Below are 16086 nucleotides of genomic sequence, written 5' to 3'. Positions count from 1 at the left end.
TATTTAATTGTAGTCTTGTATTGAAGTATCGGGGGTACATCTTTGCGGGATATTCCAGTAGGTTCTTGTGCAACCAGTAAAACAATAAAATGTGCATGTGATACCTAATATAGTTTTAGAAATTCAGAGGTACTGTTTGTCAAGACTTCATATTCGGTATAAAAGAATGCAAAATATAATACATACTGTAAATTATATATATATATTGGTATATTTGTCATAGAGTTGGACAGAATCATAATCCTTAATGTACTTGTTTTAAAGTCACTGTGAGTTTACTTCTAGGAAATAAAAAAAAACACATTGTAAAAAATGAATTATTGAAAAAACAATAACAGTATTTAACAGTAATATAACAAAAACATTATCAACCTTATACAACAATTTTACATGTTTACAATAGCCTTGTGGGCAGTACGCTGACGTTTAGTGTTGCTGCGCTTTGGCCATCCCGAGTTCAAGTCCCAGCTTGCAGACCCCCCCCCCCCCCACACACAGACAAACAAACTGAACTTCTTGCCTACAATACTTTCCTATCCTAATAAACTGCAAGAACAAAAATACATCTTTTAAAAAAGGTCTATGCTTTGTTGCAAAAAAAATATCAGTGCTTCTTCATAAACTGAGTTAACAAAAATGTATCATTGCTTATTTGAAGTGTCACAATTAAATAGTATTTACAAATGAAAAGGCAAACAAAAAGTGTTTTTCCTAATCTGACCATTTAAATCTTTTTATACAAAAGATGAATCATTGAAAAGCATCTGTCTTGTCTAATTTAACATCTTGACTGGGAGTGGACAGTGGTTTCATGCTACAGTTGCATATCGTTAACAATTTCTTTTCAGTTCTTTTCAAAAATCCTTCAGTAATGCAACTCAAGAGGCTGATTTGGAAAGATTGCAACATTGACTGAGGTGGTCAATTGTCAGATGTGCAAATTCTCAAAATGTCTGCCCTCTTTCAACTCTAAAGGGCAGGTTTGCCATAAATAGTTTTAGGTTGTCTGGTGTCACTTGCATGAAAGGTGGGGAAGTCGAGATTTCCTTTGCCACACGGTTAGATGTTCCCATCATTTGCTCTGACTTTCTTCCAGGCTTCATGGTCAAAGAGAGTGGACTATCTTCACTGCAACTGTGTGGTCTGGGATTTGTGCTTTCTTGGTTCTTTGTCATAGGAATTTGTGCCTGTAGAGGTTGAGAAGATCTTGGTGCGTCACTTTCCAGAGAATTGATCATCTGGAGCTTTGGTTCTGCTGGGATGCGATTGACACCAAAGAGCCGTTGCTTCCTCATGCCATTTTCTTGAGGGTTAGAATCAGAAAGGTTTTTGAAAAGACTTTTCAAACTCAAATTGGTTGGCTCCTCACCCTTGGTGGAGCTCTCAGACGTTTCTGAGTGATATCGCATGTGGAACTTGTGCTCAGTTGGTGCTTCAGCTTTAGTTGGCTCTTGCGGTGCGGGGCTGTTTGCCGCAAATTCTGGGTTGAAGAGTAGTCCTCTCCTAATCAACTCATGTAGAAGCTTTAGAGGAATCTTAATCTCCATATTGCCGTTTGGATCTACGGGTGGTTGTCCAAGGGGATTGCTTCGGTTTAGGATCCCTAACTTAGGTGTAGGTGCACCAGAAGATTCTTCTTTCAACCAGTCCGTGTGCTGGTCTCGCTCCCGTGCCTTCATAGCGAATGGCTCTGAGTAGTTTGGTCTCCGGTTGAAGAGATTCACTGAAGGAGGACTTGCTCTACGTGGGACTGGATTGGCGGTGGAAGAGCTAGTGAGATCAACGATGTCAGCTGTCATTGGGCTCGGTCCTACTTGGACAGACCCCGCATCTCCTTCTCCTGAGGAAGTTTTGTCCGCTGTTTCCTCCTTTTCTGCATCTTCTTCGGTTGTCACACCCCTTGGTGGGTAAAGAGGTGAGGCTTCGTTGAGGAACTTGGGCTTTTTTGAAGGTGGGCTGAAAGATGATGGTGTGTCACTCAGAGTCTCAAGTCTGCTTTCTTTCTGGCTGAGGTTGAGCGGTTCCTCCCAACCAGCCGACGACTTGAACTCTTTAGCTAAGTGGCGTAGCCTATCAAGAGACTCTTTGCAGCCTGGAACCTCCACAGATGATGTGCTTAAATACGAAGCAGGTGGTTGGGAAAGGTCTTGAGAAGGGCTGAGGCTCAGATGGGGAAGTGTAGATTCTCGAAGAGCCATATAATTGGGTAGAGATGCACTGCCGTGTGGGAAGTATGAAGCAATGTTCAAAGGCATGTTAAAAATCTGTCTCTGATGCTCCGTAAACATGTTCAGAGAGGGCTTGAGAGGGAAATAAGAGTAGAATTAAATTAATTTAGTGCTCTGATAAAAAAATCTGTAGTTTCTATTTTTACTACACTCTCAGAAAAAATTGTACAATAGCCGTCACTACAGTGGTACCCTTTCAAAAGTTACACTGTTGTACCATGTCTACACCTAAAAAGTGCATATAAGTACTAGTATCTAGTATCTACTAGTATCTAAAATGTACATGTGAGTACCTTAATAGTACACGTGTGTACCTTTCCAAAAGGTACCACCTATGATAGCTTTCGTCCCTTTTTTTCTGAGAGAATGTCTTTGGGAGTATACATTCTATTTTTAAGATGTCATACCCGAGGGAATGCCGGGAGGTGTTGGAAATCTGCACGCTTGCCATTCCTGGAGTATTCATGCTCAAAGTCACTGTAATTGCTGGGATGGATGCGTTTTTGTGATCGAGGGGTCCTGAAGACAATATCATCCCTGTATCCATTTTGGTGACACTCATAAGGAAGAAGCAGCCTGATTGGACAAAAAAAGATTTGTGACTGACTAAAATGTATTCAAATAATTTATGTAAAAAATATTTTATTATATATGAGCAGCTGCTGGTTAAGGTTACATGCGCTTACTTTTCATAGTGTCTGCGAGTGCATGTGGCTGCACTAGTGCTGCGCGGGTTTCCTCCAAGTATGTTGTAAACTTTCTTCCACAGCTGCTGCGCTGTAACCTGGAAATCATACACACAGGGCATTTCTATTTTTTGCTGACAAATAAACATTTTTTTTTTTTTTTTTGAAGGAATCTGAAGTTATTAATCTCAAGAACATAGAAGATGACACCAACAGGAAGTACCGTTGTGGTTTTAGCTCTAAGGAAATGAGCCCTTGATCTGAAATGTCACTTTTTTTTTATTTTTTATTTTTTATGTAAGAGCATTTATGAAATAGTTTTCCAAGATGGAGCGATTCTGTTTTCATTTTGTGGTTGGCGCACATTAAATGTCTTTTTACCTGTTGATAGCCTCCAAGTTCCTTTACTGTCTTGTACATTAGGAACACATCGACTGAAAAGGAAAAGTAACAAAGTAGATGTTAATACTCTGAAATAAATGCTTCTAGACATGTGAGAAACTTGTATTTCTCACTCACTCTGTTTGAAGCCTAGATGAGGTATTCTCTCAATCGGAGTGTCTCTCTGTTTCATAAAGAGGTAGAGGTCTTTGAGGAAGCTCTCCTCTGTCATCTCCTCTCCCTGTTCTGATCTGTTCTCCTGCGGGCCGTCCTGCTCCATCGCGCTGACCTGGAAATACAGAATCAGCATGTTCAACATTTCATAGTGACCACGTTTTGGGTAATAAAATAAAAGGTCAAATTTTATCTAGATACAGTTTCGGAAACCTGCTTTTTCTTTAATATTATGTTCCACATTTTGAAAATAATTGAAAATGCCACTATGAAATTTCACTCGTGGCAGTATGGGGATTATGTACAAATTCATTGTAAATTGATATTCCTTCACCTATCTGCTCCTAAGCATCCATTAATACAATTTAATAATAATAAAACAATGAAAATAATAATAAATTTTTCTAAATTATTTTTCTAAAAAGGTTTTTATTTACTTAATATATTTTCTATTTTTTGATTGCCTTAAATGATGATGCTAATTATTATCTATGTATCTCTTATTGTCATTCTGAACCGTTTTACATACAGTAATACTCACAAATTGTTCTTGCACAGAGTAAATTATATATGAACTTGATCTTCAACCCTTTAATCTACTAACTGTATCTTCAACCCATCCTTAACCGGTTAACTTTGCAAAGCTCTGTTAGATGATCAGTTATTTTATCCTCAGATCAAACTTTACCTGGCCTAAGATTTGTGTGGCAGATTAATATATTAATCATGACATATCAAGAAGATCCTAAACTTATGACTTATCTGTCTCAAACACTCAGTGTACCATGACTTGTTACCGTCAGAAGTAATTTATCTAAACGTGTCTGACGCACACGATGCTTATCCGGCACGAGTAGAAAATGTGGATTGACAGCAATATTGAATCTTTCATTGTTAGCTGCACTTATGACACCTTTTCTAATATTCCCTACCACTTTGATTTTTAGTTTTTTTGATGCATACGGTTTAATTGATTCCTTATTCCTCAAGGTAATTTAAGGTGATTTGAAATGATGCATTGAAAACTTATAATAATACAGCTTTCATTCTTGCTTTCACTCATTAAAAAAAAGACCAGTGATGGACTTGTGAATCTGTGAAGATGTCTGATCATTCCAGGTTGATGCAACAGTTTCAGGCTTTTAAATGATATGCATGAATGCTGTGATTTATAAACAATGACCAATGCTTCATATAAGCTGTGGAGCCAATTACTTGACTCAAACTATTATTTTGTGTTATTGACAACTCCCTATGATCATTTACTCGAAGCACAATCAAACTTACTATTAATCTTTAATCATGATGCAATCAGTTTAACACAGCCATCTAGGATCTGAGGTTTAAAAGAAACCAGAACTTTGCGTTTTTTCATACAACGAAAACCAATGGTGTCCAAAACAACACTGGACCCCATTGGCTTTCAATATATGATTAAAAAAAGACATTTGTTTTTTCAAAATATATTTTGTTTCTGTCTGAAAAAACTAATGTCATATAGGTTTGAAATGACGAAGGTGAGTAAACATTATTTTTTGAGAGAATTAGTCTTTAAGCAACCACTATGTTTGACCCAAATTTGGCGTCATCCACTACATCTTACCTGCTCCTCTTCAGATTTATGTCAGTGGGATGATGGATTGCTGGATAGATCCTATTTGGAGGATAGTAATCCAGAGGAAGCTAAGTATCCTGTTTGTTTCACAGAAGCGTTTGGTGATGCTTGCACAGGGTTTCTCTACACCTGAATGAAATCATGGCCTCATAGCACTGAGATGTCTTTTCAACTGTCTTCCTGTTTGGAATGTTAAGTTGAACAGGTTCTTCTTGTTCTGAAGACAAATGCCAAAACCTCAGAGTATAAATATCGCTGATTTTTACGTTAATACTTAATCATCAAGGTTTGTTGTTCCAAGGAGAACAGTGTCATTCTTCTTTCTTATGAATGACTTTTTATTTTATACACTATATGAAATAACTTCCACACCCAAGTTTAATTGGCAATGCATTCCACAATAAGATTTATATCAATAAAAACACGTTTTTAATCAGACTTACATACTGTAGCTGACCTCAACGCGCCAACTGTTGAAAATGTCTTTCATAATATTATAATTGATCAGTATTGTCACAAGTTTTTGGTCAGATGTTGAATGTCTCATTGCCAACAAATATTAAATAGAAGTATAAGATTTCTTAGGATGAATAAACATAGACGCCGTAATATGTTTCGTTAATATTAAGATTACATAACTCAGAATTTACTGGTGGAAATAATTATTTGAGAGAAATGCATGAATACATTTTCGAGATCTAACCTTCCATTGCAGATTGGTATTGGTATTGCAGTAAATCTGAGACATTGGTACATGTGAGACAATTTTCCTCAAAATATACATTCTTTTGCAGAGTGGAGGAAACAGTTGTTCGTAGGTTAAGAAAAAGGTCATTGCTAGACAACATGCTTTGGTTGGGCAGATGAGGTTAAAAGCAGAAATAAATTAAAAGATTGTCATCTACTCATAAAATGTACCTTTGTCATGCAGATTTATCTTCTATTGATACTTTGGAATTGTTTTGACTCATTTGCAAACCATGAGGAAAAAATAACCGCAAATAGAACCTGTTCTCCTATTTCCCTCCTTAATAGTAACGTGAGCGTAAAATATGTCACTAAGCAAATAGAAACAGACATGACTTGGACTGAAATTATGTAAGAGTCTTGGCTATTGTGGTATAGGTTTACGTTCTTTTGAGAAGTTGTCAGCTCTCGAAATGACATGTTGAAAACAGGGTTAAAGTTAGTCCATCCATCATGATTACAAGCATTCATTTGGCACGGTGCTTGACAGACTGAAGTGCGACGGTGTTGATGTGTTTGCTTGTCAGGGCTTTGGCAGCAAGACAGACTACTTGTGTTGTCTGCCTTTTTCATTTGTGCTTGTCCACACTTATCCAACCATATATTTAAGGTCATACTTTCCTAATAATAGCATGATTTTCTTGTCTTGAAAAACCAGTTTTTCTTATAAAAACAGTGACTGCAGGAAAATATTTGGACATTTAATACACACTTAAAAAGGTTCAATTTCTTTACAGACACACAATAATAAAGCAAGTAGCTTTTTTGTGAGGAAATATAGCAATTATATATGTTGTTCAAAACAGAGACAAAATACATCTACTTAAATCATCTTGAGAGCAGTTGGTTTAAAGTCATTGTAAAAATGTCTCAGAAAAGTGATCTTTTTTCTGAAAATAGCTCTAGTTTTAAAAAGACGTTTGTTGTGATATTTAGTTTCATAATTTTTTTTAATGCATGATAATTCTAGAGTAAAAATAATGTTTAGCATGCAACTTTTTAGTAAACATTTCAGAATAAAGAAAAGAGAACTAAAATTAGGAGTATTTATTAAAGTTTTTGATCTAGATTGGATTCCAGGGTGCATTGCATTAAACTTATGTTGAGGAACATAAAAGGACATAAAAAAATGGTATCCCTGTATTTAATGCATGTTACCTGTAGAGTTACAATTTATTTGGTTACTCAAGCTTCTGATATTTTTAAATCATATTTAATCATGAAACTTGAGGGGAAAAAAGGAATATATATATATATATAAATTATCTTAGATTAGATTCCAACTGATATGCATTGCAGCATATTTGTTTTGTTAAGAAACATAAAGGGACATTATGAAAATATCTATTGAAAAAGGAAAATATGCCATATCATTTCACTCTCAGATCCTGATTAGCAACTAAATGTGAGCTGATGAAATGATTGGCAGTAAATCCTGAACCTGTTTTCTGCAAGTATAGTTCTTCAAAAAATGTTTCTACATATTTTTTCCAACTTTTTTTTAAAGATTGATCTTAGATAAGATTCCAACTGCTATTCATTGCACCTTTTTTTTTTAAAGAAACGTAAAGGAACATTCTGAAAAATTCCCCTCGAAAAAGGAATATTTCCTCATTTCATTCTCAGATCCTGATTAGCAACTAGGCCGTTTCCTGCAAGCATCAGTTTTCAAAAAATGTCCCAATTTTTTTACCTCAGTTGTCAAAAGTTCTAATTCTTTGCCATTTTTGTTTAACACGCTCACATAGAGAATGGACAAACATCATGTTTTAAAACACATACCATGCTTGAAATGCATCCTTGCATGGGGTTAATAATGCAGTTTTCACTTGTTGCAATGGCTGATTTTGTCCCCACAACTGCATGAATGCATAGCAGTAACACATTTCTGTAGTGCCCGCCTATGTTCTACTTGCCCCGATAACCTTTGTTTTTAAGAGTGCTTTGCAAGAGTGCTTTTTTTTTAACAATATGGTTTCCATGTCAGTTTTCACTTGTCTGGATCAGTACATCATATAAAATATTTTCAAAGATGTAAAGATACTATTTTGCATAATGAGATTAATATTCATGAGGCAAACACGTGCCGCCTCACCTGTGAACCAGTCACAAGATTGCAATTATTTAACGATAGTTTCCAGAAAATGACGTAAACGTGCAAAGTATTTCAAATATGTTATCACCAGGTGCACATGATTATCTTCATGAGATGAACAAAATTGCAGCAGGACCTCTTCAAAGCACGTATACCAGTGAATCTTAGAATGCCAATGGTGTGTTTACATCTGCTTAAAGTACTATATTTGCTATTAAAGTTTTCTTTTATTTTTTGACTATGTTTGCACAGACTGTGTTTAACTGATGTGATTTAATTCTCAAATCAGATATATGGACAGCTGATGACCCTGCAAACAGATTCATTACACATATGCTCTCGAGAAGAGATCTCCATCTAAATTGTAAATACAAACAAATAAGTCACATGAGTAACCTGCAACACCATATTTACTACTTTGGCAGATGATGTCAGAGAAATGTTTATTGGAAAGTAAGAACCATTATACAGTAACAACATTTCTAGCAAGTCTGAGTCCACTTTTGAAAATGCTTCTTTTGTAATATAGTGCATTTTTATATAAAAATAATTATATTATCAATATAACAATCTAAATTTATGATGTTTTTGGTGTGTAATGATAATCATGATCTCCAGACTAATTTGAGAAATATGGCTTCTTTATTTTACATTGTGACGTTTTTTTTTTCTTTTTTTCCCCTGTTTTTTATTCATAAGAATTTTTTATACAATTTTCCAATTTTCAGTGTGGTCTTAATCCTTTTTAGAGCCCACTGTATATCAAGTGCATTTGTGGACGCAGTTCTGAACATGTGCTACTTGCTTATATTGCATTATTGTGCACATATGAAAACAATTTTGAGAAAATCACTGAAAGGCCTCCAGTACCCAGCCAGCAATGACATGTGGGGCCCAGATGAGGGCTTCATGGGCGGCGAATGTGGGCCCCATTATGGGCTTGCACACGGGATCCACATTGAGGCAAGCCGTGGAAGCCCAGACGTACTAAAAGTGGGACCTGTAAGGGTACTGCATGTGTCTTAATCGGGCAATTCATGTCAGACTCATTTGGGCCCCACCTGCCTAAAGGAGTTTAAAGTGGGCTTGCACCAGGATTCAACCGTGAATGCCCCTATTGGCTTAAAGTTGGCTCTGTAAGGATCTTTAATCTGATACCGATATTTACCGATATTGAATTTTAAAGCCAATATCGGCCGATAATATCGAGCATCCCTAGTTGTCTAAATATGTGTTTCTGCCCGAAAGGACAGGAGTATGGGACTGGGCTATTATTTGAAGTGTTACGGTAGGCCTGGAACTTTTCTGAGAGTCCACTAATCAGCATAATTCAACACAGCGTAAACGTTGACCTATTTTGATGTTTTTTACATTTTGGGGAAGTTACATTTTTCATTTTCTGCACGATTAACAAAAATGACTGATGGATTGTTTTGGCAAAAGATCTACATTTATGCAATGTTTGTTCTTTGGTGACTAGTGTGACTTGAAATGTATTGAGTTACAATTACTCAATCTCAAAGTAATTACATAACTCAATAGACCTACATAGTTACTTTGCGCCTCTGCCATGCAGGACCCATGTGTTCCCAGTTCAAACCAAACTTAGAACATAAATATGCCGTGCAGGACCCATTAATGTGTTCTCAGTTCAAACCCGTGCCCAATTGGCCCATGCCTGTCCCTTATGGGTCCCATGTAATCAGCTCATATGGGCTTCCTATGTGGGACTCATACTACAAAACCTACATGGGACCCGCCCACACAGTAACCATGGAACCTGTACATAACCCATCTGGGCCCCACATGTCATTGCTGGCTGGGTAATTGGTTGAGAGAAACATCTTTTGGTCTATTTCTATAAACGGGCTCCTCTACGATTGCTACAGTGTTCCCATGATGTCTCCTGCATGAAAGAGATGGAGAGAATAATACAGAAATAATGAATGATTAGGTGGATGTAGAATATTTTTATTTTCCTTAATGGATTAAATTAAAGCACAACTAAAGAATAAGAAGCAAGGCAACTCAAAAACTATACTGTAGATGTAAAGAATTTATGAGGAAGAATGAAAGAGGGAAAACAGCACATGTATCAAGGAGGGTTATGGAAAAAGATCAAACTTGTTGCTAGTAAATTCCCCATGTCAGAGGGATCGTAGTTCCAGGAACATGCACATATATGTTTTTATGACATGGTATATTTATAGCACTTGTTTTGCGGTATTTGATGTATGTCTTTGTATAAGACACACTGTACACATGTGGTTGTCTTTTTCCGGGCTCAATTTTATGAAAATACTACCATTCATAAGTGGTGGTTGGTATTTATTAGATTAAAAACAAAAACAAAAAAAGGTGAAAAATCTTCAATGAAAAACTTAAGATGTGATTCATGCAAATTTCTTTATGGATACTTCTTTAAAAACATACTTTATATTATTTATGATTGAGAACAGTGATTTTGAATTCCGTAAAAATTAACAATGAACGTTATACTTTTGAGTGGGTGATCGAACAATATAACTAATTTATCCGTGAACTTGTATATAATAGTATGTCTGCTATATTATTTTACCTTGTGTAATTATGTTCATGGGTTATTGTATGCCACACAACTTGCCCAAATTGCCATTTGCTATATATAATTATAATTTGGTGTATACCATTGATATAGAAATAAATAACTGATTCCTTTTTTATAATATTGTTTTTCAGCATTATATATCCACTCTTCAGTGTCACATTCTTCAGAAATCATTCTATCATGCTGATTTGCTGCTTAAGAAAGATCTATTACATATTATTTGTTAAACAATATTTGTTCTGCTTATTTATTTAGATAAACAAAAAGTTTACACATTATACATGTCTTTATTGTTATTTTTAACAATTGAAAACATCCTTGCTCAATTAAATAAATAAAAAATCTTGCCCACCCCAACATTTTGAAAGGTAGTGTTATACATTCTTTTATATTTCAATGAATATAAAAAGAATCATATGCTAAAATATAAATGCAATTTTTTGCTTATTAAAAATTTATATTTGAGTCACTGAATTCTTACATCTGAACACCTGGATAATTCTGTGCACAAATATCAAATATTCTAAATGGTATGTAGCTCTCAGCTGTTTGCATCATGTTACTTTAGTATCTTAAATTTAGTTCCCATTCTAGGGATCTTCACGCTGCGCTCACTAGGGGGGCACATTGGGGAATGCAGTCTGCATGACCAGTGTCTGAAGCACGTGTGAAACAACGCCAGTCTGTTGGTCCACCTGGCCCATGACGTCATAGGCGGGGTGCCCGGAAGTATAAAAGGGCATCTGCTGAATACGTCATCCTCTTTGCTGTCTTCAGGATGCATCTGTTGGAAGTGTGTATGACTGTGTGCCTCTGCGCCCAAGGTTTCTGACTCTTGAGGACACACATGATCTATACATCATGTGTCTTGGTCTGGAATTCGGTGCTCAAGGGCTCTGAGTGCACTCATTGTTCACGTTTGTGCCATTTTTCACTCTTCTTGAGTGATGAGTGACAATCATTTGCATCTCTTGGTTCGGGACCAGCTGTGGCTGAGGCACGGCGAGGACTCGAATCGCAGGATTCGCGGCTTGGTATACACAATCTATATATTGTGTGTCTTGGTCAGGAACTTGCGTATTCGATGCTCGAGGGCTCCGAACGCGCTCATTGTAAGTATCTCCAACGAGAAGCTCCGTTCTCATTTGTCCCTTTTCTCGAGTGATGAGTGACAGGCGTTTGTGTCTCACGGTTTCGGGTCCAGCTGCTTCTGAGTCATGGTGAGACTTGCATCACAGCATTCACGGTCATGTGTCTTGATCTGGAGCTTGCACGCCCGGTGCTCTGAATGTGCTCATTGTGAGTGTCTCCAACAGGAAGCTCCATTCACATTTGACCCTATTCTTGAGTAATGAGTAACAAGCATTTGTGTCTCGTGGTTCGGGTTTACATTTACATTACATTTAATCATTTAGCAGACGCTTTTATCCAAAGCAACTTAGAAATGAGAACAATAGAAGCAGTCAGGTCAACAAGAGAACAACAGTATACAAGTGCCATGACAAGTCTCAGTTAGTGTAGTACAGAATGCATAGCCAGGGTTTTTTTTTATTTTTTTATTTTATGAAAAGAAGGAAGTGCTGGTGAAAAGGATGAGTCTTTAGATGTTTCTTGAAAATGAAGCTGTACGAACTGAGATTGGGAGGTCATTCCACCAGCTGGGCGCAGTCTAGGAGAAGGACCATGAAAGTGATTTTTAACTTCTTTGGGATGGCAGCACAAGGCGTTGTTCACTTGCAGAGCACAAACTTCTGGAGGGCACATAAGATTTAACCAGTGAGTTTAGGTATGATGGCGCCGTGCCAGTAGTTGTCTTTTAGGCAAGCATCAGTACCTTGAATTTGATGCGAGTGGCTACTGGTAGCCAGTGTAACCTGATGAGGAGAGGAGTAATGTGAGCTTTTTTTGGCTCATTGAAGACAACCCTCGCTGCTAAATTCTGTATCAATGTATCTTTCGAAAAGAGTAGAGGTGTGACCTCGGCATCCTGGCCAGATTCACCCATTGGCCTCTGACCATCATGGCCTCCTGACAATCCCCATGTCCACTGATTGGCTTCATCAAACTGTCTCCTCTCCACCAGTAAGCTGGTGTGTGGTGGGCGTTCTGGCACAATATGGCTGACGTCGCATCATCCAGGTGGATGCTGCACACAGGTGGTGGAAGAGGAGATACCCCCTGATTATGTAAAGCGCTTTGAGTGCCTAGAAAAGCGCTATATAAATGTAAGGAATTATTATTATAATGATTAGTTGCCTGGCTATCTAGGCTAGCTGTGTATGGTTATTCTGGTCTACAAGCCTTCATAAGACCTTTAGGACATAGCTATCTGAGGATAGCTGTGTTCTAGCTCCTAAGCTATTTCTCCTTACTGGATCTTTGAGCTCCTCTAGAGGATTTCTAGCTTAGTCTCTTCGGTGGTCTTGGGTATCCAGGCTTATACAGTGTGGCTCACATAGCATAGCTATCTGAGGATAGTTGTGTTCTTAACTTGGGTGGGATTTTCCCCATTTCTACCAAGATGTGTGAGTGGTCCATGGATCAGTGGCATGGCGCCTTTCTGAGGAAAGGCTTGGTGTATGTCTGTCGCTTCCTTGGTTCTCCACCACCAGGTTGGCAGGCATGCGCCTTGGCATGGCGCGGTTGGATTTTGTTCTCCAATGTGCCCCCTAGAAGGGGGGCAACATGCTTAACCTGTCTCGGGTTAAGCATGTAACCATGGTTCCCTGAAAGAGAACAAGACACTGTGCCCCCTTGCCATGCCCTCGGCTGTCTCCTTCAGACAGCTAAGTGGATGACATATTCAGTAGATACCCTTCTATAGCTCCGGGCACCCCCGCCTATGATGTCATGGGCCAAGTGGACCAATAGATTGGCATTGTTTCACACATGCTTCAGACACCGGTCATTCAGGCTGCATCACTCTCGGGGAACCATGGTAATGTGTAACACAAGACATTTTTCTTAATATTTTTAATTAAATTTTATTTTTATATTTTTTGTTTTCATAAATGTGTTGTGATAAATATAACTATATAGTTTTAGTATTTAGTTTGTTAATTATTTTGCTATTTTGTACTGTAACTTTAAACAGAAATGAGAAATACTGCCTTGGCAACTAGCAGAAATATTTAATAATTAATTCAAATATATATTTTTATATTTAATAACAAATATTTTTATATTTCATAATATTTTACATCTATCTATCTATCTATCTATCTATCTATCTAAACAATACCTATGAAAAGTATTTTATATATATATATATATATATATATATATATATATATTTTATAATATTTCACTTCATGTTTATTATTGAAATTGTTTTGAAATTAACATGTTTTTACGGTTTTAGTTTCATTTACAATAACAACCCTGGTTTGAACTGTAGATTTGGCAAAAGTGTCACTTTGTTGCAACAATTTCATTTGTCACTGCTAACCAATACCAGTCGTAAACTAACACTTCAGTGAATCTTACTTTGAAGCAAGGTGCCACAGGGTTAACTTGAAATATTGTTGGTTTGCAGTTAACATTTTTGTCTGCTTATAAAATTGCTGAATTTTTCTTTAATAATGGGAACTTCTTATTTGCAGATTAAGCAGCAATTTTGTATTTTGATTTTGTAAGCAGCAATGATATGAATGCAAATATGGATCTGGTCCAGGTCTCGTGATCATCAAAGGTGTGACCGCCCCCAAATGCCACAATGATAATATCTTTTTACAGTTAAGGTTGACATCCGTCAATGTATACAGAAAATTAAAAAAAAAATCTAGATAAACCTGTTTGGATCAATTTCAGGGGCCCATCTTATACTATATTATAAAGGAAAAGAGACTTAGGGCCATATTTTTGTGATCTAAGCGCATAGTCTAAAGTGCATGGCACAAGTGCACTTAGGGCGTGTCTGAATCCACTTTTGGTAGTTTAACCAGAGATTGTCCTTTTTTTTTTTTATTAAAGAATGCGTTAGTAATATACGCCTATAAGTGGGTGAACAATGCATATACACTCTGCTTATTACCGTAGACTGTATAAAAACATGGACGTAGTGTCCGTGACATCACCCGTAGATTCCTGAAGAGCGTTTTTGAAGCTCAAAGTGGGCGGAGCAGACTGTCGGGACCATACTTTACTTCCGGATAACCGAAAATTGGCAAAAAGGCGGGAGCTGGTTGCTGAAGCCACGCCACCTAGCGTGAAGGTAATGTCAGCAGTGGCAATCCACCTGTCACTCAAGTGGCCATGCCCTTAATTACTTAGAAATTTAAGCCTTAATATAATTTAAACTCACAGTTTTCATGAAGGGCAAAATTAGCTATATAAACCAAAATAATTTTTTATCCAGGTTGTAAACGTTTTTTTCTGCTGTAAAGTTGGGCATTTTAACAGGGGGAGTCTATGGGACTGACTGCCTTTTGCACTCAGCCTCTAGCGGCCAGTCGATGAATTACAGTTTAAGTCACTTCCTTGATGGCTTTACAAGAGAGAGAGCGGGAGTTTGCCGCTTGCTTGTCACACACAAACGGACGCGCAGCAGCGCACAAACATGCCAAATATAAAAAAATAAAGAATTACAATGTAAAAAATGATTAACCTTAGATTCCAAAAGAGCGTTTTTGAAGCTCAAGATGGGTTGAGCGGGCCATCAGACACCGCACTTCACTCCCGGATAACTGAAAATGGGACGTGCAGCATTGCACAAACATGCCAAATTATAAAAATGAAAGAATTACAATGTAAAAGATTATTATTGTGCCCGTAGTTCATATGGTGTGCTCGTGCATTTTAACCTCACGCACGAGAATAACAGGGGTGTAAATTTCCTCTAAAAGTTGGGATGGGGGGGTTCTTCTCATAAATTGCCTCAAGATTATCCCCGGAGAATAGCCAAAAGGTTTCAGTTGTGATTTCTGACATGTTTTTATGATTCATTGATGCAAATACAACCTTTAACGTATATCTCCTTTTACATATATCTTTTAATACATACTTTTTTAAATTTCCTTTTATCCCTGATGGTGACTGTCACATTATAGTCTAATACAGAGTTTCGCGGCACCCTTTGGAAATTGTAACAAATTTGTGGCACCCTACAAAATTCATGTTGTCACAATACTTGATTTTTGAATTTCGAGGCTAGCTGTGTCTTACTGGCAGTTGCGGTGAGCGCTCTCCTGTAGACAACGGTCATGCAGGCTGCATCATTCTCAGGGAACCATGATAATGTGCAACCTGAGACGTTTTAATTTAATAATTAATTAATTTAATTAATTTAATAATTAATTCAAATAAATATTTTTATATTTAATAATAAATATTTTAATATTTCATAATATTTTACATCTATCTATCTAGTCAAGTCAAGTCAAGTTCATTTATTCGTCTCCCTTGGGAGAAATTTGGTTTAGAGACAGGGTACTGCTGCATAGGCAGACATAAAACATATAGACAACATAAAACATAAAACATCCAACAAAGGAGAGGGTACATAACTGGCAACCAGATGGGGACCAAAGTGCAAGAGGATGAAGCTTCAATACTTGAAGTACATTGCAATTACA

General features: G+C 37.1%; 1 protein-coding gene across 1 annotated transcript; it reads right to left on the bottom strand.

Moving 5' to 3' along the window:
• Positions 1-654: 654 nt before the first annotated feature.
• On the bottom strand, positions 655-5208 carry LOC127942212 (uncharacterized). The gene is made up of 6 exons (XM_052537881.1): positions 5073-5208; positions 3434-3584; positions 3296-3348; positions 2915-3012; positions 2636-2804; positions 655-2300 (listed from the first exon to the last, which is right to left on the bottom strand). The coding sequence occupies exons 2-6, from the start codon at positions 3573-3575 to the stop codon at positions 945-947; spliced, it is 1818 nt and encodes a 605-aa protein (XP_052393841.1). The 5' UTR covers positions 3576-3584; positions 5073-5208; the 3' UTR covers positions 655-944.
• Positions 5209-16086: the final 10878 nt, after the last annotated feature.

The sequence above is a fragment of the Carassius gibelio genome, chromosome A21 (genome assembly GCF_023724105.1).
Source record: "Carassius gibelio isolate Cgi1373 ecotype wild population from Czech Republic chromosome A21, carGib1.2-hapl.c, whole genome shotgun sequence".
NCBI lineage: Eukaryota > Metazoa > Chordata > Actinopteri > Cypriniformes > Cyprinidae > Carassius > Carassius gibelio.
Note: the sequence above shows the minus strand (reverse complement) of the source record. Positions and strands in the feature narration are given on the sequence as shown.

Coding starts and splice junctions, on each gene's coding strand:
- LOC127942212 (XM_052537881.1), bottom strand. CDS start 3,575: ATGGAGCAGGACGGCCCGCAGGAGAACAGATCAGAACAGGGAGAGGAG. Junction 3,013..3,295: donor AACTTGGAGGCTATCAACAG/GTAAAAAGACAT, acceptor TATGATTTCCAG/GTTACAGCGCAGCAGCTGTG. Junction 2,805..2,914: donor ACTCGCAGACACTATGAAAA/GTAAGCGCATGT, acceptor TTGTCCAATCAG/GCTGCTTCTTCCTTATGAGT.